Source organism: Melanotaenia boesemani, chromosome 18 (assembly GCF_017639745.1).
Source record: "Melanotaenia boesemani isolate fMelBoe1 chromosome 18, fMelBoe1.pri, whole genome shotgun sequence".
NCBI classification, from domain to species: Eukaryota; Metazoa; Chordata; class Actinopteri; order Atheriniformes; family Melanotaeniidae; genus Melanotaenia; species Melanotaenia boesemani.
This window is the reverse complement of record NC_055699.1, coordinates 13,875,749-13,902,353: the sequence shown is the minus strand read 5'-3', so window position 1 is coordinate 13,902,353 and position 26,605 is coordinate 13,875,749. Positions and strand designations below refer to the sequence as shown.

Below are 26,605 nucleotides of genomic sequence, written 5' to 3'. Positions count from 1 at the left end.
CCCAAAACAAACTGTAATTTTATTTTAAAAGCTTTGATAAAGGTCAAGCTTCTTTTTGTTGCCAGAATTCAGGAATATAGAAACACAAACCCTGTTTCCTTCCCTTTTTTTTATATTATGCTGTTTTCCTTTTCCCTCAGGATTTTCTGAAGGCGTCACATCTGCAGTCTGAGGCTGTCAGTGGCAAAATCAAGCAGTTCTGCTTTAATGTGGTCTTCATATAGCATTCACTCTCTGTGTTGGACTAATTTTCAAAAATGTGTGTGTCTGTTAATAATTTAGACTTGAAATGATGAATAAATGTGAGAATATTAGAAATCTTTGAATCAGTGATGTTGAGAAAAATGCCATAAAAAATCCTCCCAAGATTACAATATCTGTGGTTGGTGTTAACAACTGCAACAGACCCCATATTGTCACTTCTAATAGCACAAAACAGTCAAAAGATGGGTTCTTGCTTAGTAAAATCTTACTTGCTGTCACACAAGCACAGAAACAGCAGACTTGATTCTTACATTTAGTTTTTGAATGACTCCTGCAAATCAGCACAGATAACATGTTTAGAGAAAGCTAACACTGACACATGTTCTCATCGTAAACCCATTCTTGCCTCAATGTGAGCTGGCTTTGCTTGTTTCTGTGTAACGAATGGGTTATACTTGGTACATGGTTGAGCGCACAGTCTGGTGCTGTGGGCAAAGCGCGGTGCTCTCATTTCTCTCTCTCTGGGGAGAGCCACGCCATCGGTGAGAAATGATTGAATCTCTATCTATGCTCCATTTTCACTTATTTTTTTCCTGGAGTGACTCAACCTGTGCCCTGCACAGGCTTGTGTGTGCAGATCCCCATGTTGGCATGAACACAGGCCTTACAGTGTTGTTATCCTGCATTGTTTTAAAGATACTGTTTACTTGTTTATGTTTTCCAGACGCTGATATGCATTGAGGATGAGTGGAGTTGGTGATAACTCATCTGACCCTGCCAGGGCAGAGTCACGGAAACGCAAAGACTGTTCAGCCGAACTTATAGGACCCAGGTAAGACGTCATCTGATGGACTTTAGTTTTGCATTTCTACTTGATTTGATCAAATAGGTTTTAAGGGAACGTGTCAGAAAAACAAGCTTCTTGTTTAGTGTAGATGCCTCCTCCTCCTTTCTGGTTTTCCAATTTGCTGTTGTCTATTTTTTAAAATGCAATTTCCATTCTAAAAAAAAAACAAACTCTTAATTCTTTATATACCATCTTCCTCACATTTTCCCAACCCTGCATTCTTTTTGTTCCTGCAGTCCCAAGCGGAGCAACGAGAAGCGCAACCGCGAGCATGAGAACAAATACATTGAAGAGCTCGCCGAGTTGATATTCGCCAACTTCAACGATATCGACAACTTCAACGTCAAACCTGACAAATGTGCAATCCTGAAGGAAACTGTGAAACAAATCAGACAAATAAAGGAGCAAGGTACATTTTACAGCCTGCAATGTTGTTACACTGTCTGGCTGAAGAAACTAAACCTGAATGTTTCTATTTTACAGTGGTAAAAGAGGTATTGATTCACTAAGCAGACAAAAACTAAGGCTTGGCTGACAACGGGCACATTATTTAACACTGCTACAAAGCTGCAATATGCTTTATGTGTTCGCCATTTTGTTAGTCTCATAGCATAAATGCCTAAGTCAAATTTTAAAGTTTTCAAGGCAACAATGCACAGTGAATCAGCAATATTAAGACAGAAATTACAGTTTAGCCAAAAAATGTCAGTTATGCTATGAGGCTAACGATTTTTCAATATAACCGCATGTCACTGTATAGATATGATGGCTTGGGATCTGTTCCAAGCAATATAATTCATGTTATTAAAAAACATCTGTAATTTCTTAGCATCACTCCATTATTGAATCAGAGCAATATCTGTTTGCTCCCAATCATTCACACATACATTCAGAGCCAGAACATAAAGAAAATAAATAGGTGAGCTTGGTTTTACCTGCTTAAACTCTTCTTTTTGAAGGTGGTCTTGAGTAATTTGGTATAGTTTAGTTTGCTTTTCTTGAAAATTAACCATGAGTTTTCAACTTAACCTCAGACCACATGGATGATAGAGCCAGCCTGATCAACTTGTCGTAAAACAGCAGCCTACTCGAGGTGCATGAATCAGACCGGCTGGTGACGACATCTTGTTTTGTGTGACTCACAGAGCCAACTGTTATGCAATCCAGATAGATGTGATGCAAAAAAAAAATTACAGACTCAGCCCCCCCCCAATAAAAAACGAAATAATAAATCAATAAAATACTACCACCTACATCCTCGCTACACCATTGTATATAATACTCCCTCTCTGACCTCCTCTCTGTCTCTGCATCCCCGTCCTACCTCTAAGGGCAATATTGTTTGTGCAGAGTAATGAGGCAAGAGCTAAATCATACTTTTCTGCTTCGTCCTCCTTACGTCAGAAGTCACACAGAGAAGGCTTTTTATAGTGAAAATTGAGAGCTACTGCACCACTGCAGCTTTCTCGTTTGCCTTTTGTTCCCTTCCTCTTTCACTTGTTGAAGTACTGATGGTGACTGCTTTAAGGTGATGTTTTAGGCCACCCTACCATCATTCCTTCTTTTCATTACATCTCATATACATCTACTTAAAAGCATTTATCCATTTAAATTGTTTTTGCTTTGAGTTATTGGGTTTTTAAAAATTTTGGCTGCTACAGCTCAGCCAAGGAGGGATGTTATGTTACGTCCAGTCACGCTGTCACAAGTACTAGCTCATGGATAGACACGTTGCCTCTGAATACACTGCATTTTGCCATAAGCTGTTAATTCATTCATGTTTACTCTGTGTGCAGTGTATGTACATTTCCTAATTGAAATCAGGGTAAAAAGCTTAGTATAGGTTTGCTTTTTCTGGCTTGTTATTCCTTAGCAGAAAATATGTGGCATAATATACTTATAGAGTCTATAAAGTAATGGCATAGGCAAGAATTTAGAAGCTTTCTTTACTCAGTTGGCAAGAGGGAGCAGTTAGGACCTCTCTTCATGAGCTGGTGGCTGAGTTATGCAGTAGCTGCTATTCTCCTACATGCACTATTCTTGTATTGCTTTTTTCTATTACAGATAAGTGAAAAATGTAAACAATACACTACAAATCACTTCTTAAATAAGAGAGTGTTGATGCAAATGTCTTGCCAGTTGTATATTATGTCAAATTTAATACAATAAGCAATCCTTTTAATTGATCAATTCCTGCTTTTTTTTGGTGGCACAGTGCCACAGTTCTGCAGACGAACAGAAAGCCAAGGAGAGCCGCCATGACACTGACTGATGGGTCTGCACTTGGGGCAGCTGCGCTGCTCTACAGGGCCCTGCTGGGCTTCGATAGGCCCTGCTGATGCACACGCCATTAATGCTGAAAGAGATGAATATGTATGTCTGTGGGATACTGCACAGGCCCACAGAGCAGAGTGAAACCTGCACTTTTTGTCAGCTTTCACACGTCTACGTTCACACTGTTCAAGCTAGGATGTGGATATGAATTAGTTAGCTTCTTTTTTTTTTTCTTTTTTTTTTTTTTAAACCATATGGTCAACCCTTTTCTTGGCATGGTGCGTCCATTAAATGTCCCCCCCCCCAACCCTCCCCAAATAGCCCACTCATATTCCACCTCTCATCATCGACTCTAAAAGTAGGGCAGCCTACGCTCTGAACATACGGCTTCTCTGCATGGTTATTAAACCAATCGCATGGACAAATGCATAGCAGCATAATGCAGGTACACAAGCTTACAGGAATAAATTTTCTTTCATTTCTGCATAAGTTGCAGAATTCCTTTTTTTTTATATATCAAAAAAATGTTGCCATTTGATTTTAAAATGCTCAGTCATGTTCATGAGCTTTTTATATGTGCACTGCAGATTTTTGCCCTGATCTCTAGGTGAATTCTAAGTCACATACATGTATATGTAGAAGTCATGCTTAAGATATCTGCACTTTGATATCCAATAAGTCCAATACTTGTGGAACATAAGGTCTTCCAGTTGCTATAAGAAAAAAGACTTGTTAAATATTTAATTGTTTTTTAAAGTGATTTATTGTCTGTATTTGTTGTCTACAGGTAGCTTGTAACTGTAAAAAACATAATTAAAAGAAAGAATTAAGGCCAACTTTTTAGATAAAATGAGAGTTTTACCCCTTCTGCATGACTTCATGGGAACAAATATGGTCTGTTTGGTACAATAGCTCTTTACACACTCTCCATGTTTGTACATGACAGTGAAATCCATCCAGTGGCTGTCACCAGTGTGACCATGACACTCATTTGCAACAACTTTTCACTCTGTTTGCTGCTCTGTGCTTGGGTTTGAGCCACAGTGACATGTTCTTACAAAGGGACCAAATGTTTTTGCTTTGTTACCAGATGGATACTTGTTAAAATCCTTGTCAGCAGCTGACCTCTTTAAAGCATGTGGGTCATTTTTTTTGGTTTTTTGTTTTTCTTGTCTTTTTAAGTGCATATTATTTGCTTTTGTGTTAACAGAAAAAGCTGCTGCAGCAAATGAGGAGGAGGTGCAGAAGGCTGACGTGTCATCAACAGGCCAAAGTGTGATTGACAAAGATGCCTTGGGACCAATGATGTTGGAGGTGGGTGGAGGGCTTTTTTTTCCCCCCGTCACCTTAACTCATAGTTTCATATCTATGAGAAAATTGTTACAAATTGCCACATTGACACTGAAGTACCACAGAACCACTCGACAAAGGATACGCTCTCCTCTTTAAACCATGATTGGTATATAATGAAGAGTGCCATCCACAGAGAACAATCACAGATGTGCCAGTAGTGGTTATATGTGTGTGTAGCTGTGGGGAGTTAAAGCTGCCAGCATCTTGTATCTGCCCCTGATTGGCTGTAAATCACCAAGAAGAGCAATGGCCTCGTTGTACCGTGCAGGGCCAGTGAAGTGCTTACATATAATGGGAAAGAAAGCAACAGCCTGGCGAATGAATCAGTCCATTGAAGCTGTCCTCTCACCCATTTCCTCCCTCCCTTTCTCCCTCCTACTTGTTCAGATCTCCTTTCCCTCCCCATCTTCTCTCCATTCGCCTCTAGATCTGTCCTGTCATGGAATATTTATAGCACTTCTGGTCCAGCGTCACTGAATCGACATACTAACTTACGGCTAAATATAGCCCAGTGCAGCCTGCAAGCTTTCCCATCTGTCAGCAGCCCCAAAACACACCGATAGGCCATTCACACCCACTCTGGCCATGTCCCCAGCCTTATTTCAGCCTGCTCCGAGGAGAAGGACTGTCCCTCCTCCACGGCACTCAGCTGCCTACGTTCATGCTAACACAGAGAGACGTAAAGGGCTGTGAAGAAACATTAGCATGCTGTTGTTTTAACCTTCTTTGAGCAGTTGTGTTCTGTCATATGTCGTATTCTGTCATATTATGTCATTGTTGATAGTCCACTCCATATGGCTGGTCGTATTGAAGGAAACAGTTAATTGTTTTTGAAACAGCTGGACAGAAGGCAAAATGATGAAAAGCAATGTCTAGCTAAAAGAAAAATAACTTAGCAAAAAACCCTATAATAATAATTCACTACCTATCCTCTCTTCTCATTATAAAGGTAAAACATATATTGCCATTTCAAGACAATAAATACTTGCAGTGTGGAATGAATACAATACAACAAGTGTGAATTCTTTCAATGTATTTATTTAGGGTGTATTTACTTGTACTGGCTGTAGCCTTCTCTGCTGTGCATTTTTAGTAAGGGCATTGTAAATTAAGATATTGGCTAGCAGCATTATGCAATACTTACTGGAGGAAGGCTGGAGTTGGCACTATGGAGTGTTTGTTCTGCTCAGTCCAAGTTCTTTCCTCATACAGGATGGACTTGCACAACCGTGTTGCATTTTGGAGCAGGCTCAGTTCATGCAGTGACAGATGAGAAGCAGCGTAGGGCAGCTGTGGTAAAATTTCAGTATGAATGTAAATATGATGAAAGAGTTGAGTCAACATTCAAATTAGCCCAGCGGTTGACTAGTTTTAGAGGTGTACAGTTGATAATAGTTGTATACTAGGTAGTGCGTTATGTGTCAAACTGTATAGTTTTTTACAGTATATATAGCTCTATAAACTAACAAATGTGTGTGCAGTGTTTATGTAATGATCATTTAAGAAGAGGTGAGGAGCAGACACCTTGAGATGGGTCTCCTGTGTTTTATCTTGACACCAGCTTTGCAAGCTCCAGTATGTTTTTTTTTTTTTTTTTTTAAGGCTCCAGATGATTTGACAGCCTAATTGACATAATCTTGTGTGTAATGGCTGACCCGAGGCTGTATTCTTTCAATTAAGTTCTGCTCCTCCTTTTACCTCCTCCGATCTCTGCAGGCACATGCTTTTATCCTGCTTTCTACCAGCTGCACCAACGTTTAGCACAAGTGGCGCACATACCCACCACTCCGAGTACTAATCGTCTCTCTGTAGGTGTAGTTTAATGTACTGCACATTAGACAATTTGCAAAGACACATGCAAACACTTTAGTAGCGCATACACGTTCCGGCTGCTTCAAAAAGGCCATAATTCAGGCAAAGCAAGCACAAAAACCCCATCACTAAAGACAAGGAGCACACAGCAAGAAAACTGCTAATAAAGTTGCTAAATTGAACAACAAAGTCTGTAGGACTAAAAGTAGATTGAGTGAGGATTAGGCTTTTAATGAGTCATCTAGTTGCAGTGTTTCTTCTGTTAGTAGGAAGTAAAAGTGAGCAGTGTTGCTGGTCAGGTTTATTTATCCATGTTAAAGATGTAACAGTTACAAACTCTCCCTTTTCTACCCTCCAGGCCCTGGACGGCTTCTTCTTTGTGGTGAACATGGAAGGAAACATCGTGTTTGTGTCAGAAAATGTGACCCAGTATCTGCGTTACAACCAGGAGGAGCTGATGAACACCAGTGTCTACAGCGTGCTTCATGTTGGGGATCATGCCGAGTTCATCAAGAACCTGCTGCCTAAATCCCTCGGTTAGCCATGACCTTAGCATTTACTGTGCTGTTTATATTTTTCTTCTACTTGTCAGTTTTTCTCTCACTGTGCTGCTTTAGCTACACAACCCTCTTTCTTTTCTTTTTTTTTATTTCCCTGAGTCACCACGTACATCCTCTATATGTGCTTCCTTTGCTTCTCTAATTTTGCAGGTTGTTACTGAACAGTGAATCCCACTTTAATTAAAATGTTTATGATTAAACCCCTGCAGGGAGTACGTGGGGAAAAAACAGTGTCACAGCAAGATTTGGCAGTGTGGATAAAACCGATAGGTTCTTCATTTTCGCTTTTGCTGATGCTTAGCCCAGACGTTTGCTCTCACTCTTCTCCTCTTCCTCTCCCCTTTTCAGCTAATTAACTTCCTTTTTTTGGCTTCTCTCCCCTGTCAGCAGCATCGCACTCTTCCTATATTCTCATTTCATACCCTTCCTTCCCCTTCTTCACTTTTTCTATTATTCGCTGTTTCTCTCCTACACAAGTTCCTATTTTCATGTTCGCCCTTTCCCTTTCTTTCTTATCCTCACAAATCTTTTATTCTGCTAGTCCAACTCATCTACTGAAAAAAGAACATTTAAGTTTGTAAGCTAGAATTTACCCAGTTACCCAAGTTTTGCCATCTCCCTGTCATCTTTTTCTTCTACATCTCTTCTGCACATGATGTGATTTTGATGTATATGTCGTTGCCACCCATCAGGGGCTTAAAGTCCTTTCCTCCTTCTCAGCTGGTGCTTCGGATTGAAGTCTTAGTACCCAGCCACTTAAGAGGAAGAGCAGCACAGAGCAGAGTACCCTGGAAACGATCAGTGGGTTGTGTCCCAGATACTGGAGATTATCAATTCTCTGAATAAGATCACAAACCAGATGGAGTGTGATGGGAGTGTGCTCGAGTGAAATGAGTTGTCCATACATGCCTCTTTTGCTGTTTATGCGTGTGTGCATGTGTGAAAGGTTGGCAGTGATGTTTTAGAGGACATGCATATGGAGGCCTGGCTGCGATGTGTAGCTGTGGATGGATGGCTCAGGGTTCCAGCTGCTCATTATGACTGATCTCTACCCAGCAACAGCTCTCCTCTTTTTACTCTGCCTTCATTCTCCTTATCTTGCTCTCATTATGTCTTTCACTTGCAGCACGGCAGCCTCTCTTGGCTCGTCGCTGTTCCCAATCTCCACTTTCTGCTGTTCATTTCTAACTGGAGTAAAATTTGTCAACCCAAATCCCCAGGAAACCATATTGTCATTTTTTTTCCCCCCCTCTCCTTCCCCTTCTTGCTGCTCCCCCTTACAGTCAATGGCGTCCCGTGGTCCAGCGAGGGTCCGAGGAGGAACAGCCATACATTCAACTGCCGAATGCTGGTCAACCCGCACTGCGAGAGCCAGGACGAGCAGCACGAGCACGAGCCTCAGCAGCAGAAATATGAGACCATGCAGTGTTTTGCTGTTTCAGAGCCCAAGTCCATCAAGGAGGAAGGAGACGGTATGGAAGGGTAGAGGGAGGTGGTATGGGGGGACAGTGTGAGGGAGAAAGTTGGAGGATCAGTTGACACTAAAGTAGTGACCTTATGAAATAACCTTGGGCAATATTGTTTTCGCAGTCTGTTGAAACTCTAAAACATTGCTGCACAATTTCAGTCATTTTGACTTTTGTTCTGTTTTGCGTATGTTGTGAGTACATTTGTAATTAGGAAATGTATCAGTGAACGCAGTAGTTTCAGTTGCATTTTTCCCTTTTAAAAGTTTATACTTCATTTTGTTGCACAAATTTGGGGTCGTACACTTTATTAAGTTTCATCATGAGCCTCCTAAACTGCTGTAAAAGGTGAATGTGTTTTCCTTTCTCAGCACACACACCTGTTGATTCCTTGTCTTGATCCTCATCAGAAATACGAGGCTTTAGTGTTGTGGGAAAATCTGAATGATTGGAAAAATTAAAGACAGGGCAGATTTCTAGACTGAACACAGGTGACTGCGTAGAATAGTCTTTACCCAGTACTTTTATTTCTTTGTCCCCCTTTTAAATAGTGCCATATTAGTATAAAAAATGCATTTGTGGAATGAGCAGCAAAGTTGATAATGTGGGTTGCAGCCTGGAAAAACTTCTTACTTATTCTGCTCTTGCTCTGCTTTTGAGCTTCTGGTACCCCAGGTGCTGACAGTTATGTTCCTGTTTGGTACCCGATTAGCAACACGTGCACTGGAGCCTGGACATGTGTAGAAACGTTATGTTCAGCAATGAGTCCAGATTCTGTGCATGACAGTGGGATTTTAGGGGCAAAGTGTGAAGAACACTATGTTGACTTATGCACCGATGGAGGAGGCAACGTGGTGGTGTGGGGCAGTTTCTACCTCACTGGAAAAAGAAGGCTTGTCATCATTGGAGACTATTTTAATACAGAGGGGTATTGAGATGAGATTCTGCTACCAGCCTGCCTTCAGTCCTGACCTCAACCCCACTTAACAATTCTGGAATCAGACCGAGTGTGTTGTTTGGCTGATTTGCAATAAATACTGATTAAAGAAAGGGATGCCATCACACAGCGGTGTCTGACCAAGCTGGTGACCAGCATGAGGAGGAGGTTCCAGGCTGTTATGGTTGTCTATGGTTCTTTCATATGCTACTGAGGCTCCTGTTGTTAAATGAAGAAATAGTTAAATTCTCACTATGCCTTGTTTCCGCAGAATTCAAATTTCATCCAATAAATGACACAAAAAGTCAATAGCAGAATAAACTGTGTAGCATTAGAAGAGAAGATTTGACAAGTGTTTCATGGGCACAACTCACATTCAACGTTACTGTGCATCCCACAAATGGATTTTTCTTACAAATGTGTTCAAAAGGGAAATAAACAGGCTTTCCAATGGTATAAGATTTATTGCTAAGAAGCACTGTTACAACAAAGAAATAATCCACCAAACAAAACCTTGCTTATTTTTCCTTCAGTTTATTAAAATACATCATAAATCTTCCCCCCTCACGTAACATCCGGCTGATTGCTGTCATCAGCTATAACTGTAAGAAATAAAGTGACTTATGATGAAATGGGTGGCACCGTAGACTGCCACCAGCTCTGTGTTGCATCATTCATTTGGTCTGAGTTTGTTTTCACGTTGCACTTGTTCAAACAAACTGAACCTTCTGAATTACTCATTCCTCTCATTGTTTGAGGGGGCACTGCATCAAGAATCTACAGCTTCCACCACATACGGTGTCGTCCGCCTGCTCCATCTGTATTTCTAGATGGCTAGATAGATCTTTATACAAATAAGAGAATAAAATACAAAAAAGAAGAATTATTGTTTTGTGCTAAGTGACACAAAATCCTAGTAAACGGTGACATGTCCGAATGGAAGTGGGTAGAAGTTTAGGACTTCTCTAGATCTGCCCTCTTGTGTCATGTCCAAAATAATAATGTAAACAAGCTAAAGAAAGTAGCCAACATTCATAATAATCCCTAAGTAGTTTGAATTCCAACTGTTGACATATAAAAATCAAGCAGACAACATGTACATGGTATTATTACATTAAGTACAGTAAAAACAAAATTTTAAATAGTCATATTCCAGGAATACAAAGTTTGTTTAAAGCTACAAAAGACTAACAGTTCATCATTTCCTCTGAGCAAGTGTCCCATAATGACACCCCCCTGACTGTAATAGTATGATATTTAGTGTAATAATAATAATAATAATAATAAGTTTAATATTATGATACTTAGTGTTATAATAATAATGATAATAATAATAAGTTTAATATTATGATACTTAGTGTTAGTTCTTACATCCGGTTTATTGAACATGTGACTTGCTCTCAGTGCATGTGTTAGCCATACTTCAGTTTCTGGATGCTGCTGGGCAGTGAATAATGTGTAACTTCGTACATCATCTGGATTGTTTTTAGGTTGAGGAAACTTTAAAATCTTAAGTATGTGAGAGTATATTAGAGGGGTGACTTTATGCCTGTTTCTGATTCTTATTGCTCGTTTTTGTAATATAAATAATAGTTGAATATTAGGAATATTTAGAAATTATCCAATTGGGCGTCAGTTTGGTTCACGTGAAGCAAACAGACCTACGTTTTTAGGCAAAAAATGTGCAACCACACATTAAAGTGTGGTTGCACATTCACATCTCTCCAAACCAACCAGACTTTCCAAGCAGATTAACTTGGGTTTAACTAAGATGAACGGGTGTGAATGCACCTTCATATTTGGTCCTTTTTTGGGACTAGAATTGAGCATTGAGCATATTTGAGAGTGATACTTAACACCTGAATTTAAAAAAAAAAAAAAAAAAGACACTTTTTAAGGCTTGATATTGATTTGATGATGCCATTATTTTCAGATACATTACCAGCAACCACTGCCATCACAAGGAGTAGATATAGATAATGGCACATCATTGACAGAAGTTTCCTCCTGAATGGAAATCTGTCAGAGCGAGGTTTTTATATCGGCCTCATGTCTCCAATCTGGGTTTTTATTTAAAGCTCATTTATAATTCATACATGAGCTTCACAAACCTATAAATTATGACCTCAAAGAGAAGAATATGTATTGTTTCTTTAATTAACTCTGATCTTCATGACAAAGAAAATAAACTGAACACACCTCTGCAGCTTTGCCAGGGCCAAAATATTAGTGACAAAATTAAACGGTGAGTGAAAATTAGTTTCAGCCATCCATTTCCTTTTTGTGTGCAGCAGCTGCTTACCAACCATAGTCAGACACAGATTGAAAAGGACCCTGACCTAAAGCGTGTGAGTAATTTACATGTATGCTATTTGTAGGGACGATCCGTGGGTACAGTTGCAGAAATATAGGAACAGTATGACAAAAAAAAACTTAAGAGATTCACAGATTTAAAGGCCGACCACCCAAGACGCTCTGTTTACAAGTGAAAATAAGACGTGTGCGATTGCTCCTGGCACGGGATTACCTTGTCAGAAACATGTGGGATTGTATTATTGGCACAGGAAAGTTAGATGGCAGACTTTGAGGTCACCCCAGTTTATGTCATTTTCACACGTGTTAGAGGCAACTGTCATGACTGAGTGATGGGAGTCTTTTATGTTGGGCAAGGGGAGGTGTCGTCTGTGTGAAATGGCACTTCAGGTGAAACCAGACAGAGGCATGCACTTGAGCACACACACACACCAGCCCTTCAAAGGTCACACTACATCATTTCCCTTGCCAGCGATATGTGCTTGGAATGGAGCCCTGATCCCCATGCTCATTAATAACTGTATTAATTATGCTTCTTGGGAATAACATGCATTTCATTTTCTTTCCCTCCCTCTGTCTCTATCATTTATGCCCCTTCCCATCCCCCTTTATTTCCTCTGTCTCTTTTCTATTCACTTTGTTACCTCCTCTACCTAATCTTCCACACATTGTTCCCCCTCTTTTCCTCAGACTTCCAGTCGTGTCTGATCTGCGTGGCTCGGAGGGTACCCACAAAAGAAAGGCCCATGCTTCCCACGCATGAGAGCTTCGCTACACGCCAGGACCTGCAAGGTACAGGAACCAGTCCCACAGCCAGAAACGCCAAACTAATGGAACAAGCTTTACCAGTGATTTTAGCCTGCTCCTCCCATAATACCAATTTTCACAGATATGGATGTTCAGATTAACTTTTCCCTGTGTTGAAAAAATAATATGATGCCTACACTGATCCCCAGCACCAACTTATCCCAAATCCCCTATCTATAAATCACACACACTACAGTTAAAGTATTTCAGAGATTATTATATCTATAGTAAAAGCCCTTAGGATTGAATAAGTCAGTTGAGCTATTTTTCCACCTTTATCTGCTCTCTGGGAGGTAAAGTACCTGTTTGATCACATTCAAAGATACAGACAGTTGAGTTTCCCCCCCCCCTGGTCTTTGATGTACTGCTACCATTTGTGTGGCACACACACAGACAGACTCCACATCCCACAAACACACACACTCACAGTTAGTTGACATACATTAATTTACAGTAGTTCCACACAGACTTTGTACGGATGCCTCTGCTCATTCGCCTGTCTGTTAGCACCACACAGATCAAGATAATTACCATAATTTGTGTTGCTGGAGATTTACTGTATGATTTTTAACTCATAGCTTTTGGGTAAACACTATGTTAGAAATAATATTGCCTTTGCAGTCTCTTCTTTTTTTCCCTGCACCACTTTGTCAGATATGATGTAGTGCTGTGAATGACTTCTGTCACAGACGTTTCTGTGAGAAGTGTGTCCCTGTAGCTGTCACTCAAGCAGCAGTATATTTGTGAACCCTTCAAATGCACCGCTGCCTCCATTTAAATTGCACTCCGGTGAGGAGAAAGTGTTGCACCAGTAAGAATTACTGTACACAAGTGTTTACACACATTTCCTGGATGTACTTGTTAAGCTCCGAAGGAAGTTAAGCCACTGTGGAGTAGCGCTGTCTTTGGTGTCAAACTGGTGTTTTTATTTCACCTGTGCTAACGGTTCAATGTTTTTATTTTTAATCTCACATAGACTGAAATTTATTAATCACAGAGTACATATTTAGCTTCTGACAAGTTGAAGCAACCTTACAACAACAGAGCTGTTTAGCATCTCCAGGAGAACAGCATCTTTCTACTTACATCTCCAGGAGATGCGAAACCACAGCAGAATTGCCCGATGAAGAACATCTTCTAGTCAGCACTCTACAAAATTTTTGTACAAGGAGAGAAATCCTTTCTTCTCTATCTGACTGAAACTGAAAAATCTGGTTCTGTGTGGTTAGGCAAGATAACGTCCTTGGATACCAGTCTGCTGCGAGCATCCATGAAGCCGGGTTGGGAGGATCTGGTGAGGCGCTGCATCCAGAGGTTCCACCTGCAGAATGATGGGGAGATGTCTTTTGCCAAGAGGCACCAACAGGAAGGTTAGTAGATCTCATTTGATGTTGCATGAGCAGAAAATTGAATACCTTCTTATAAAATGCAATAAAACATCTTTAATTTGGGGGAAATTTATCTAAACCATATTCCACAAAGTGCTTTTTAGATTGATTTTACAAAAGCTGTTTATTGTTTCGAATTTAATGGCCAAAGTCTGAGAGTTTTGATATAGTTACTCATATAAGTCTAAATGTGGAATGTGCCCACAGTGCTTCACCACGGCCAAGCATTCAGCCCCATCTACCGGTTCTCTCTCTCTGATGGAACCATCGTCTCTGCTCACACAAAGAGCAAACTGGTTCGCTCGCCCGCAACCAACGAACCCCAGCTCTACATGTCACTGCACATTCTACAGAGGTATGTTTCACTTTCTACACTTTTGTCAGAAAGAGAATAATCTGCACTTTCTACTTGCTCACGCGTTTTAGCATGTTGGTGCCCTGCAGCATATCCTGACAGCTTCATGCACTCTGTGTGGAAGGGACAATTCTTAATATCACATTCGTCAGTGAACTGGGTCACAGTTAGACATACTGCTATCTGCCTGCAGAAAGCATCTTCCAGTGTGGTGGAACACAGTTTAAATAACATGGTATCTACCCCCTATGTCTCTAACGTCTACAGAAAATCCTTGGTAATAAATTTTGTGAATATTTGTGTGGAGAAATGGCTTAGAAAAATGTGGGCAGTACACAAATCCCCCCTTGGCATAATTTGATGGAGTTATGCCATAAAGTCATAAAGAAATGCTTGGGGATGTCGGGCCTAAATTTATTTTTAGAATCTTCAAATTTCTTTTAATCTCTCCCACTTCATTATTTTTTGTCCGCTTTCAGCTCCATTCAGTGCTTAGAGCATCTGCTGTCTCTTGGGACGTTCCACCGACAGCCCACCAGATGTTAGAATGGGTCAAACCATCCAGAGGCTGGCAAGGCAGCATCTTTTATCCACAATGCCTTTTTTGCAAACTTCTTTTATATCTAAGAATTTGTCCTATTATTTATTCCACTATAAAACCATCTTCAGAGGATATGTTGTTGGGTTTTGCATTGTTGTTCCAAATACAATTCATATTTGTTTTATGATGGCTCTGTGCTTGAGGATCTATTTCAAGGAAAGGTTCTAGGCCACCGAAAACCCCCCAATGTTATGAATTGTTCATGTTTTAGGATACATATGTATAACTTGTTTACCCATTCTCTTCTGTATATTTCTGTATGTTTCTTTATATGTAAACAAAACTGATTATTTTTGACTGATAAATCACTAATCAGTCGTGTTGTGTGTGTGTGTGTTCATCCAGGGAACAGACAGTCTGTGGAATGGGTCAGGACATGGGTCCTGGCAGTCAGGCAACAGGGATGGCTCCAAAACCAATGAACTCCTCCACTCCCTCCATGACTCCACCAACCCCCGGCAGTTTGCCAGGTTCAGGGCCTCAAGGCCAAGACACTACTATCAGCAGCAACAGCACGCCTTTCTCCCCTCCGGGCCCAGCTGGTCCAAGAGAACCAGCAGCAATGGGGGGTCATATGCCGGGCTACCGCTACGGCTGTCCCCCACCACACAATCATACTGGGGGCATGCAGCCACCACAGCAGGGTCCCAACTGGAGGATGAACAGTCCCTCTCGTGCCAGCCCCAGCCCGGTCGGAGGGCCCCATCCACCTCAGCAGAACTCTATGCTGTCACCCAGGCACCGAGGTAGCCCTGGAGGCGCAGGGAGCCCTCGTGTAGCAGGAGGCCTGCACTCACCCTCCCCAGTGGGGATGTGTGGTGGAGGGCCCGGAGGCCCAGGTAGTAGCACAAGTAGCAACCATGCTAATAGCTACACTAGCAGTTCTCTGTCAGCTCTCCAGGCCCTTAGTGAGTGCCACGGAGTAGGACACGGGCATGGGGCTCCTCATGCACATACACTGGGCTCTCCAGACCGGAAGATGGGCTCCCCAGCTGGGGTCACAACAGGGTCAGGGGTAAACACTCATCTGATGTCAAAACTTGGAGGAAGTAGCAGTGCAACAGGTGGAACAGGAGACTTTGGACCTCACTCAGAGGTTAGTCAGGGACACACCCAGACCCAAACAGAGAGCAGCCAAGCTGAGCCCAAGGAGGAGAGGGAGGACCCACTTGAGGGCCACGATGCTCACAACCGCATGCATGACAACAAGGGGAACACCAAGTTAATGCAACTGCTCACCACTAAGCCAGAACCTCTGGAAACACCCTTGTCCCCCAGTGCAGGAGGTGAGGGGAAGGACCAGGCTGGCACAGGGGTCCGGGGTGGCCACGCATTAGGGAGCACACACGCCACATCCCTCAAAGAAAAACACAAAATCCTCCACCAACTGCTTCAGAACAGTACATCCCCTGTAGACCTTGCCAAACTCACTGCAGAGGCTACAGGCAAAGAACTGGGCCAAGACCAAACACAGGGTGCTGGTGGTACAGCTTCTGGGGCAGAAACTACTCCTAGGCAGGAGCCATTGAGCCCCAAGAAAAAGGACAATGCACTGCTGCGCTATCTACTGGATAAAGATGACACTGTAATGAAGGACAAGGTCCCTAAGCTGGAGCCTGGGGAGGTGAAGATCGAAGGGGGCAAACATCCGCAGGTCAAAGCAGAGAAACAGGATGCAGGGTACGACCGCGCTGAGCAGGTCAGTGTTTGCAAAGCTCCTTTCTTCTACTGTGCACTCTTAAGGGAAAGTTTCAAGTGTTGAAAACATTTTGTGTGTTAGAATATGATGGAAGAACCAGGGCTTATTGAGAAGAGCAAAATATGAGGCCTTCTGTTGCTCTACTTGTCTTCTTTTTTTACTGAGCATAAATCTGGGTTAGGTAGCAGATGTTGGCTCCTCTAAGTCCCATGTCCATGCAGGATGTTACAGTTAAATGCACAAATAGGCGATGCAGAGAGCAGACAGCATTATGCATTCAGATTTAGTCTTGTCATTACTCTTTATGAAGGTACATAAACATATCTGGGCCTTTCACTGCCTGTGTGTTGGCAGCACAGGCTGAGAGGAATCTATCCGCCAGCTTCAAACAACTGTGACATTTGGAAGGAGCCCCTGTGGTTCTTCAGCCATTTGATCCCAGTTTCATTTGGCCAGAATCCTCAGGTTTGGCACTGAGCACAAGGCAGGCCTGGCGCTAAAAGAGAAAGGAGTAAAAGGGAGTGAGCAGGAAGAGTTTTTCTAGTGAAACTCAAAATTTTCAGAGTAGCAGACATTTTCAACAGGGCAGAGTTTTTTATTTTATACCGACCTGCTGATGCCCCCACGTAGGAAAGAAAACCAGTGAGACTTGTATGCTTTCATACAGGAGACCTGTGTATGACATGCTCTACTAAACACACAAAACACAATTCTGAAAAAGTCATTCCGTCACACACAGCAGTGCTTAACCACAGAATTACATAGAATTACACTAAATTGCACAGTTACCTTCCTTTGCAGTTTACATAAAATATACTTTATGCAGCTGTTTGAGTAGGAGCAACTCTAAAGGAGTCACGTTTTTTTGTTATAATGCATGTTCATATTTTCATAAAAAGAGTTTGCAGTGGCAATGAATGTCACCTAGCTGTGCCCACTAGCTGTATATATGGCTGGATGCTTGGGGTACACATGTTAAAGAGGAAAAGGTGATTAGATGCATAATAAGAGAGTCTGAACTGAACAAAAGGGAGATGAGAGAGGTGTAGATACCCCCAGGAGAGCCCGGCCTCGGCATGCAGAGTGAAAATGATGAGCCATATGCTCCTGCATGTCCTCTCTGCTACCATGGAGATAGCGGGAAGAGGGAGTGCTGTATTTGTAGAACATACACGAAACAAAGGCAAATGAAAATGATGGTTTAGTGTAAATACCTTTATGCTGGAGGAAACAAAAAAAGATCTATGTTGACAGGCCCAATTAAATTGTTGAATTCTTTGAGGTTTTACACTTGCATGGTGGTTAAAACACTTAGCTCATTAAAGTGTGACAGATTTCACTAACGAGAAAAAGGCCATTTGTTTGACACGCACTAAGCCATGACTTCATTAGAGGCGTTTCATGTGTGTGAGTGGGTTTCTGCTCCTTTCTGATGAATTGCTGCTTGGCCATGTGTGAAAACTGACTGTACTAGTTACAGAGAGTCCACTCATCCTCCTCTTTACTAACCTCACCCACCACTTTCTCACTGCCCGTCCCTCCTTTTCTCTGCCTTGCTCCGCCTTATGATTGTTTGAGGGTTGAATTATTGATGGCCGGGGCAGAGCTCAACCATCAGTGATTGACAGAATAATCGCTGATTGTTTTCCAGGCTGATATTAAAGAAAACTAGTTCGGATCACTCTTAATCCGTAGAAAAGACTGCTTCTTAATTCAAGCAACTGATTGACGATCCTTTTACCATCTGCCACTCCTGACGAATGTGCCATCAATCTGCCGAAAGTCTGTATCTTCAATCTCAATATGCTGGTTTACCAAAGCAGCAGTGGCCTTGTCATCCAGCTGTGTCACATTCCACCTCTGTCACACTTGCTAGAGAAGCTCTGCTGCCATTTTAGCCCCTCTTTGTGTATTATCTCTGTATTATTAGGTCTCTGCAGCTAAATTTAACTTGTGAATGTTTTACAAATGACCAGAATTATTTGCAGACAATATCTGACTATCTGGAGATAGAGATGTTGCAGTACAGGGGAAAAAAAAACAAAAAAAAAAATGGGTGATTCTGCTCACTGGTTCTGTCGTAGCATTGTCATTATGCAGCTGCAGTCACAATGCTTTCTTCTCTACATGCTTTTTGGCATGTCTTGTCGGACACAGTAAGTGGCGTGTAATTCGATCACAAGCCATAAATGCTTTCTTAAGCAGTAGTTATTACCAGGCTGTTGCTCTGCAGATAAAAATTATTTTATAGCCACTAATTGCCTGACAAAATGGATATGAAATGCAGGTTAATGACAGCAGCTGGGATGTAGTTTAAATGAGTGATCACAGTGAAAAGAGGCTCAGAACTGCTGTAGAAGAGACAAAATGACCAACAGTGCATCAGTGGGTCATTGCTTTGGCATATACAATATCTGCAATTCAGCTCAGTGATTCGTCTTTAAAGTCGTGTGATAGGTGTAGGTTGCAAAAGCACAACTTCTTAGTGACCCAGCATGAAAATAAGTGGGTAAGAAGGGGTGTACTGTTTTATTTATTTGTCTTTAGATGGACAACACATCTCAGTTGTTGAAGTTTCCATTGGTTTGTAGTCACTGATATCATACCTGTTTTGTCTGATAGACATCCTTTGAAAGATTTTGTAGTATTTAATCAGATATTTTCCATACTTTTCCCTTTTCAGCTCGCATTCCTTAAGATGTCTGTTTTTGATATGGTAAACACCAAAAGATGGATAAAGGAGACTAGACTAATTCTACATTTTACATGTCTATACATTGTATGTGTCAATGTGTATGTACTTTTATTTAAGCATCTATCACACCATGTTAAAGATACGATGCTGAACTCAGTTGTTAAAATTGTATATATATCAAAGTAATGACCCACTGACATGACTGTTGGCCTCTTTCTGCAAATGCAGTTGACAGCTAAATTGATTAATAAAATGTATTGCACAATTTGTTGGATCCAAATCCTTAAGCAAAATTATTTTCTGCAACAGATCCAGCAAAAACTGATCACGTGTAATGTTTCCAGCTTTCATTAAACATTGCTATTAATGTTGTTGTAGTTGTTGTTACGTTCAGAGCTGCCACTTCTGCTTTTTGAGAATCATGCTTTTCTGTTTCTTTGCATTTAGCTGACAAAAGGCTGGCATCATTTCAAGGGTGATGGGACTTTTCCTTACTTGACAGTGGCACTTCTGCTTTACTTGCCCCATTTCTCAGTTTCCTTTCCTGTTGAAGCTGGGTCAGGAAGACACAGTCAGTCCTCCTGCCCAGGTGATGTACAGGAAGTAAAGACATGAGAGACACAAGTTATTCATTCACAGACATTACTGGTTTGAGTTTAGCATCAGATGGGCATGTTCGTCATGGCTTCATCTATGCCTGACTGTTAGGAAAGCAGCCAGCGGTTGCTAGGCATGCAAATTTGAGTAAGAACCTCTGGTATAAGTGATGCTTGAAATGTAGGACAGCAGCTGATAATTAATTTCTGCTGTATGAAGTGCATCACTTTTCACAACCCATTTTATTCTTGCTTTTCCAGTTCAAGTAAAACTCGGACATCTGTTAAATTGTGATTTGTGAATAGGACATGGCTTGGAGACAAAATAGTTAACAATTTAATGATCTTATATTTTTTTCCTGAGGTTTATACAGTTAAAGGGTGTGATATGCAGAAAACAAGGACATGGATTACACTACATGCATTGAAAAAAAGAGTAAAAAGTAATGATAGAAATGGGATCCATTAAGAGTAAAAGTAACTAGAGAAGTAGAGAGAATAGAAAGTGGGAGGAGAGTGAATAGGAGAGGAGGAGGAAAGCAAACAGTGTACAGAGGCATTACATCATTCCTGACCTCATTAGGGCTTTTCTCTCTCCCACCACTCCAACCCTCACTCCGTTACTCTCCCCAGCTCTCCTGCACTTCCAGTCTGCTCTCAGTAATATCAGCATTATGTGGCAACCCATTTTCTGCTGTGTGTTAGGAAACAAATTGGGTCTACCTAGGTGGAAGAGCAAAGGTCTAATAAGTAGGCATTAGGAAGGCTGTGGGCCTTGAGCCCCCTCGATTAATGTTTGGATATTTTTGGCTGCCTTGTCATCTTCACCAGCAAAGCAATGTCCAACAGTTGCATGTCATTGTCTTGAAGACAGAGATGCAACACTGAACAATGCTGGTGTTCTGTTCAGCTGCTGTACAGTATGTCACGACCAGATGTCAGTCATTCCAGGTCTACTGCTCTCTGGTGGACAGTCACAGTCAGTGCAACTTATTTACCTAAAGCTACCCAGACCTCTGTCAGCTAAATTAGCTACCTGTCTGCTGTTTTGACTAATTACTTAATTTCCTACCTTAATAAACTCATGACAATAAAGATGTGTTTATTGTGGCCTCTTTGTTAAAATAATGTTTGGGAAGTTGTTGGATCAGGGTTTAAAGACTAATCATTAAAAAGCTACAGATTGTCATGGCTTTTAACCAGACTGCATCTTTCAGGTCGTCCCACCTTGTGTCACAAGGAGAAAGAAATGTTTAGAAAAGCGTTCTGAACCAAAACTATAGTTCAAAAGATTAATTGTATTGGCTCAGTTCAGTGAAAGTGAAAGCATGTCTTAGTTTGGCTTTGTATTTGTTTGGAAAATTCAAAACCCAGTTGTGTATGAATGTAGCCTTGGGCTGTATTGGGTTGGCTCATTTCAGCTGTTTATGGTAGCAGGGCAGTGAGAAGTTTAAACTTTTGCACCAACCAAAGTCCTGGCTACTCCTGCTCCTCCATAGTGGTCACAAGTTATTTTGTTGCATTATAATGTTTTTAATTGCATCACACTAAATCTTTGTTGTCAGGTGGAGCTTATATAAAGCTAAGGAGATTTAATATTATTTGACTGAAGGAATCAGCCAGTAAATGAGGAGTAACATGTAAGGCTGATGGGTGAATTCAAAGTAAAGTGTGGCCTAGATTTGAAGGAAAGTCTTAGTTCTTTGTTATAAGTTAGGCCAGGCCTTTTGCTTTCATCTCAGATTCTTTATTTGAGTTTGTAGGATTGCCACGTTTATTTGTGGAACTGTAGTCCTAAGCGTAGGACTAATTGGAAATGGAAGCTTAAATGGCTAATCAGTTTCTTTTTTCACACTTTTCCCTTTTGTCTCTCCGTCCTCCAGTCATCGGAGCTGGATGACATCCTGAATGACCTACAGAATGCTCAGCCGCAGCTCTTCTGCGAGCCTCGGCCTGTTTCGTTGCCCAGTCCTATGGACAAACAGAACATCATCAATAACATCTTACAGATGCCCGAGACCAATCCTGCCATGGCAGCGCAGCAGCACAGAGGCCTCGGAGTTGGCATGGGCCAGACCAGTGAGTTCTACTCTCATTACTCATAGAAAAACAAGGGCACAAGCCAGAAAGCTTGCTTCTAAGTGGATAAATAATCTGAGAAAAATTCCTTTTATTCCTTTCTCCTTAGACTTTGCGGGTGTCCGACCAGGCCAGCCAGGCAGGAGTCTGCCTGTGAGGAGTGTCTCTTTGGACATGAATGTGTCCCCTCAGCAGCCCTCATTACAGTACCCCATCAGAGCCACAAGCCCATACACTATTATGCAGCAGCAAGGAATGGTGGGAAATCATGGTATGATGCCAAACCAGGCCGGTATGGTTAATGCAGGTAGGTGTTCCCTTTTCTAATTGTGGAAATCTTTGTGCTGCTAGTGTTTGTTTTTGTTCCCAAGTTTGTTTTTAAAGGAAGTAGAATCAGAGTTCAAATACTCAAACAAGAAAACAGGCTTTGACTTAGCAGCAGAAGCTGTAACATACAGTGTGAAAGATACAGTTGAAAAGGTTTTCTACACCAGATTTGTGACCAGATTTCTTATCTGAGTATTTTATAGTGGCAAAAGTATTGGAATTACATTCTTTGTCCTAATTGTGTTGACACTTGTAGCTGCTTCCAAGTCCTGAGGAAACTTCTCTCCCTCTATCTCTATGTTGCTCAGTCTAGCATATCACATCACGACACAATGACTCACTTCCTGTCACAGGAAATAGTCGCCCACACAGCATAAAGTCTCTTTTGCTGTCAGTCCCACGTATCAGCAGTCCACAAGCATCCTCCAGCACTGCATAGATGGCTTTTCCTCTCATGCTGCACCAAGGTTTTCTCACCAATCACTTACCTTATTTGTGTTTGCGCCTGTTGCTCTAGGATTGATGGCTCCAGGTGGTCCGAGGCCAGGCATGCAGCAGCAGGAAGGCTGGGTGGGTTCCGCTTCTGCACCTCCTTTGGGAGCGTCCGGCCCTGGACAGCAAAGTGCAATGCAGGGCAGGATGGGGCCCAGCGGTGCTCCTATGAGGCCTAACAGCCAGCCAGGGCCCCGGCCAATGCTTCAGTCCTCAATGATGACCGGTGGTGAGAGCACAATGTCTTAGAAGTGTAATATTCATGCAGAAAACAGATGGCAGTATATAGATTTCAGAGTAACAAACATGATTAAGACAGATTCAGAATAGATTCTAAAGCATGTTAACAGGGAAACCAAGCAATGATTGTCTGTATTATTTAAATGTCAGATTCAAAATGTCACATTTAACATTTAACTCACCTGTATGTTTTTTATACTTGGAAAGGATGCCACCTTGTGGTTATCTGCTGAGCAGCATGAACCTCAAGAATTTGATTTCTAAAAAATTTCTGGCTCAGAGGACTAGACTCTAGATGAGTTGCAGGACAGCATCGTTATGTGTGTGTTGTTTTGCGCTGAGATTATCAGACCACAACACACACACTACGATCAAAACTGTTTAATGCCTGATTTTTTTTTTATATCTTCATATGTGAGGATCTCGAACAGATAAAAAAAAAATCTCTTCAGATTTAGAAAATTCTTGTGTGTATCAGCCTTAACCCAAATTGCCCACGTTTCTTCCTGTTTAGTTTCTTTATGAAAATGTATTATCTTTATTTACCCTGTTTTCCCCACACAGCACAACCTGATATGGATATCGGTATGGTCGGCCACCCTTTTTCTCAACAACAGGCTCCACCCAACCAGACAGCTCCTTGGCCGGATAGCATGATGCCAATTGATCAGACAGCTTTTGTAAACCAGAACAGGTAAATTCTTCACTTGTGAATTACCTTTACATCTTTCATATGAGCCTCTGAAATTTTTCTAAACTACTTTTTTTTTTTCTTTTTTTTTTTTTACTGTTTTTTAAAGTTTGATTGTTAATATCTTGAGTATCTTCTATGGTTTATTTATTTATTTCATTTGTAGTTTTCTGTCCAAGACTTTACAAACGTTGCAAAAAGTGTAGATACATTTAAGGACATTTTTTAGAAAGTTTATAACATAATCTTTACCCTCCAATCTCCTTCAGCAAACATAAGCAGGTGATACAACATACGTTAGCTGCTGTAATTATGGGTAAAACACTGTGAGAGAAAGGATGAGCTAAAAGATAATATACACAAAAAAAAATGAAAGTGCAAATATGCTATTGCATATAGCCTTGGGCTGCATTTGGGCTGGACATACTAAACAATCATCAGTAGTCAAGATTTGCTAATATAATTCAAAAAGGGTCTCCGCGTTTTGAAGAATAAGTTTTGACAGTTTGAACGTAGTTGCCTCATATCCTGGTATGTTAGATATTAGTTCCATCCAGTGCTCAAATGATGGAGTGATTGTTTTCCATTAACATACAATGATTCTCCTGCTGCATGGCACCATAATTTGCTGCAACTCCTCAGTGAAGAGTTTCTAGGTATCGTGTCTAGCAGACAAATGTCTGGGTTCTTGGTTAAGGAAGTACTAAAAAGTTCATTCACAAGAGGCATAATTTTCTCCCACAAGCCTTTAACCATATCACGCCTGTACAACATGCGTAGCATTGTTCCGGGATCTTTATGGCAACACCAGTTTTCTTTGGTTTAAACTGGAACATTTCTGCTCTTCTTTGTTCAGGCCTGCACCCCAGGATGACCCCCTGTGTAATGCGGGGCTCAGCTCAGGTGAAGGCAGCTCGGTGGATGAGGGGGCCTTGATGTCCCAGCTGTACACGGCACTAAAAGATTTCGATGGTCTGGAGGAGCTCGATCGTGCTCTTGGAATTCCTGCTATGGTAGAACAGGTGATCTCTCCTACCACACATCATATTCATTCAGCTTTTTGGTGATATCTGGTTGTAATCACTGTATGTTTGGCTTCCTGTTTTAGAGCCAATCCCTGGAACAAGACCAGTTCCCCCAGGACTCGTCCATGATTTTAGAGCAGAAGTCCCCCATGTACACCCAGCAGTTCGGTCCCCCACCATCCCACATTGCACCGAGGGGTTACCCTGGTGCTCCCATGCAAGAGCCTGGCTTCCACCCCATGCCTGGCCAAATGGGCCCACGGCCAGGTTACCCCATGATGAGAATGCAGCCCCGGCCTGGGCTCAGGCCCACTGGGGTGGTCCCCAACCAGCCCAACACACTACGACTGCAGCTCCAGCATCGGCTGCAGTCCCAGCAGGTACACGCGGGCATGGCTGGGAATCCTATTAGATGTGGACTCTAATGCATCCTCAAGGTTTTATCTTGCTGTTTGACTGAATACACAGATTAGAGTTAGGCAATTGTCCTCGAGGTTGACAATTTGGCAGATCTTTTGTGCACACGAGAAATATTTGGACTTAAAGGTCATCCTGCCTGCTGCTGGTCTTTTAGTACACTTTCACTAAAATTGTGCAACTGAAAGAACAGTTTACAAAGTTGTAAGCAAGTCAGTAGACATGTTTGTATTTAAGAGATTCCTCTGTTTTGTCCCAGCAGAACCGTCAGCCAGTGATGACTCAGATGAGTAGTGTGTCAAATGTGAACCTACCTCTTAGAGCAAATGGAGCTCTTAGAGCTCCAAACCAGGTGAGTTACCACAAGCATTATGTAACTTTTCTGCATGGACATGTTGGTGCAACTGTAGCTTGCTAATTATTAACAGAAAATTGAAGACTTTGACTTCAGTGTCATGATTTATTCCCCTCCCACTTTCAGGGAACCATCAATGCTCAAATGCTGGCGCAACATCAGCGGGAGATGCTGAGTAATCACCTGAGACAGCGGCAGCAGCAGCAGGTGCAACAGGCCCAGCAGGTCCAGCAGCAGCGGAGCATTGCCATGAGGACCCAGGGCCTCAACATGCCTCCCAACATGGCCGCTGGAGGCATGAGTAACCCTCGGAATCCTCAGGCCAACCCTCAGCAGTTCCCCTTCCCACCCAGCTACGGTACCAGTACAGGCCTGGCCTCGTCACCTCCCCCCACCAGCCCCTTCTCCTCCCCTCTCTCCCCCAGCCTGCCCTCTCTCCCCCCCAACCCCCAGCTCCATCTGCATGGCACCTCTTCCTCTTCCTCCACTTCCTCCTCCTCCACACAGATGATGATGGGAAACACAAACATGATGGGCGGACAGTACGGGGCCGTACTCAGCCCCCAAATGCAGCACAGTGCCTTTCAGTTTCCCAACTCAGGTACTGCTCTCACTCCCCAGCCAAACCACACATTTCACCCTACAAACCTGTGTGTGTGCGTGCACCATTGTGTCTGTGTTGCTGAGGTTCTAATTGCAAAGCATCACATGCTATTTTTTGGCACCAGCAATCATCTGATTTGTGATGTCATGTATTGACAGCTGCGTTAGTCAGCTGCCTTTAAGTGATCTGAATCATGCTGGACATTTGACTCCTTACTGTTAGAGCAGATTTGTTGATCATATATGTTTATATGAGGCTAAAATGGTGTCCTGGTTATGCATTTGTCCTCCACTAGAGGGCAGCAAGAGCAAATAATTCAAGGAGGATACACACTGACACCCATCTGTTGGCTGCACCTGCCAGTCTGACAAGTAATCTGAGTGTAACACTCTAAAGACGTGTTCAGTTTATCCTTCACTCCTAAACGTAAATGTGGCTTGTAGGTTTGTACAGATTTAGTTTTGTTAA

General features: G+C 42.0%; 1 protein-coding gene across 9 annotated transcripts in view; it reads left to right on the top strand.

Annotated features, from left to right (window-relative positions):
* Positions 1-26,605, top strand: part of ncoa2 (nuclear receptor coactivator 2) — a 63,468-nt gene that overhangs the window by 31,451 nt on the left and 5,412 nt on the right. For 6 of the 9 annotated variants that reach the window (XM_041968293.1, XM_041968295.1, XM_041968292.1 and 3 more), the window contains exons 3-19: positions 929-1,036; positions 1,288-1,460; positions 4,536-4,639; positions 6,849-7,026; positions 8,334-8,522; positions 12,457-12,558; positions 13,803-13,943; positions 14,169-14,316; positions 15,263-16,616; positions 21,791-21,986; positions 22,096-22,293; positions 22,831-23,034; positions 23,610-23,739; positions 24,593-24,758; positions 24,845-25,141; positions 25,438-25,530; positions 25,660-26,134. In XM_041968293.1, the coding sequence (XP_041824227.1) occupies positions 948-1,036; positions 1,288-1,460; positions 4,536-4,639; positions 6,849-7,026; positions 8,334-8,522; positions 12,457-12,558; positions 13,803-13,943; positions 14,169-14,316; positions 15,263-16,616; positions 21,791-21,986; positions 22,096-22,293; positions 22,831-23,034; positions 23,610-23,739; positions 24,593-24,758; positions 24,845-25,141; positions 25,438-25,530; positions 25,660-26,134 (4,237 nt within the window). In that variant the 5' untranslated portion in view covers positions 929-947. The remainder of the gene's footprint in view (positions 1-928; positions 1,037-1,287; positions 1,461-4,535; positions 4,640-6,848; positions 7,027-8,333; positions 8,523-12,456; positions 12,559-13,802; positions 13,944-14,168; positions 14,317-15,262; positions 16,617-21,790; positions 21,987-22,095; positions 22,294-22,830; positions 23,035-23,609; positions 23,740-24,592; positions 24,759-24,844; positions 25,142-25,437; positions 25,531-25,659; positions 26,135-26,605) is intronic. The other 3 variants (XM_041968296.1, XM_041968298.1, XM_041968299.1) reach the window with 3 other exon arrangements.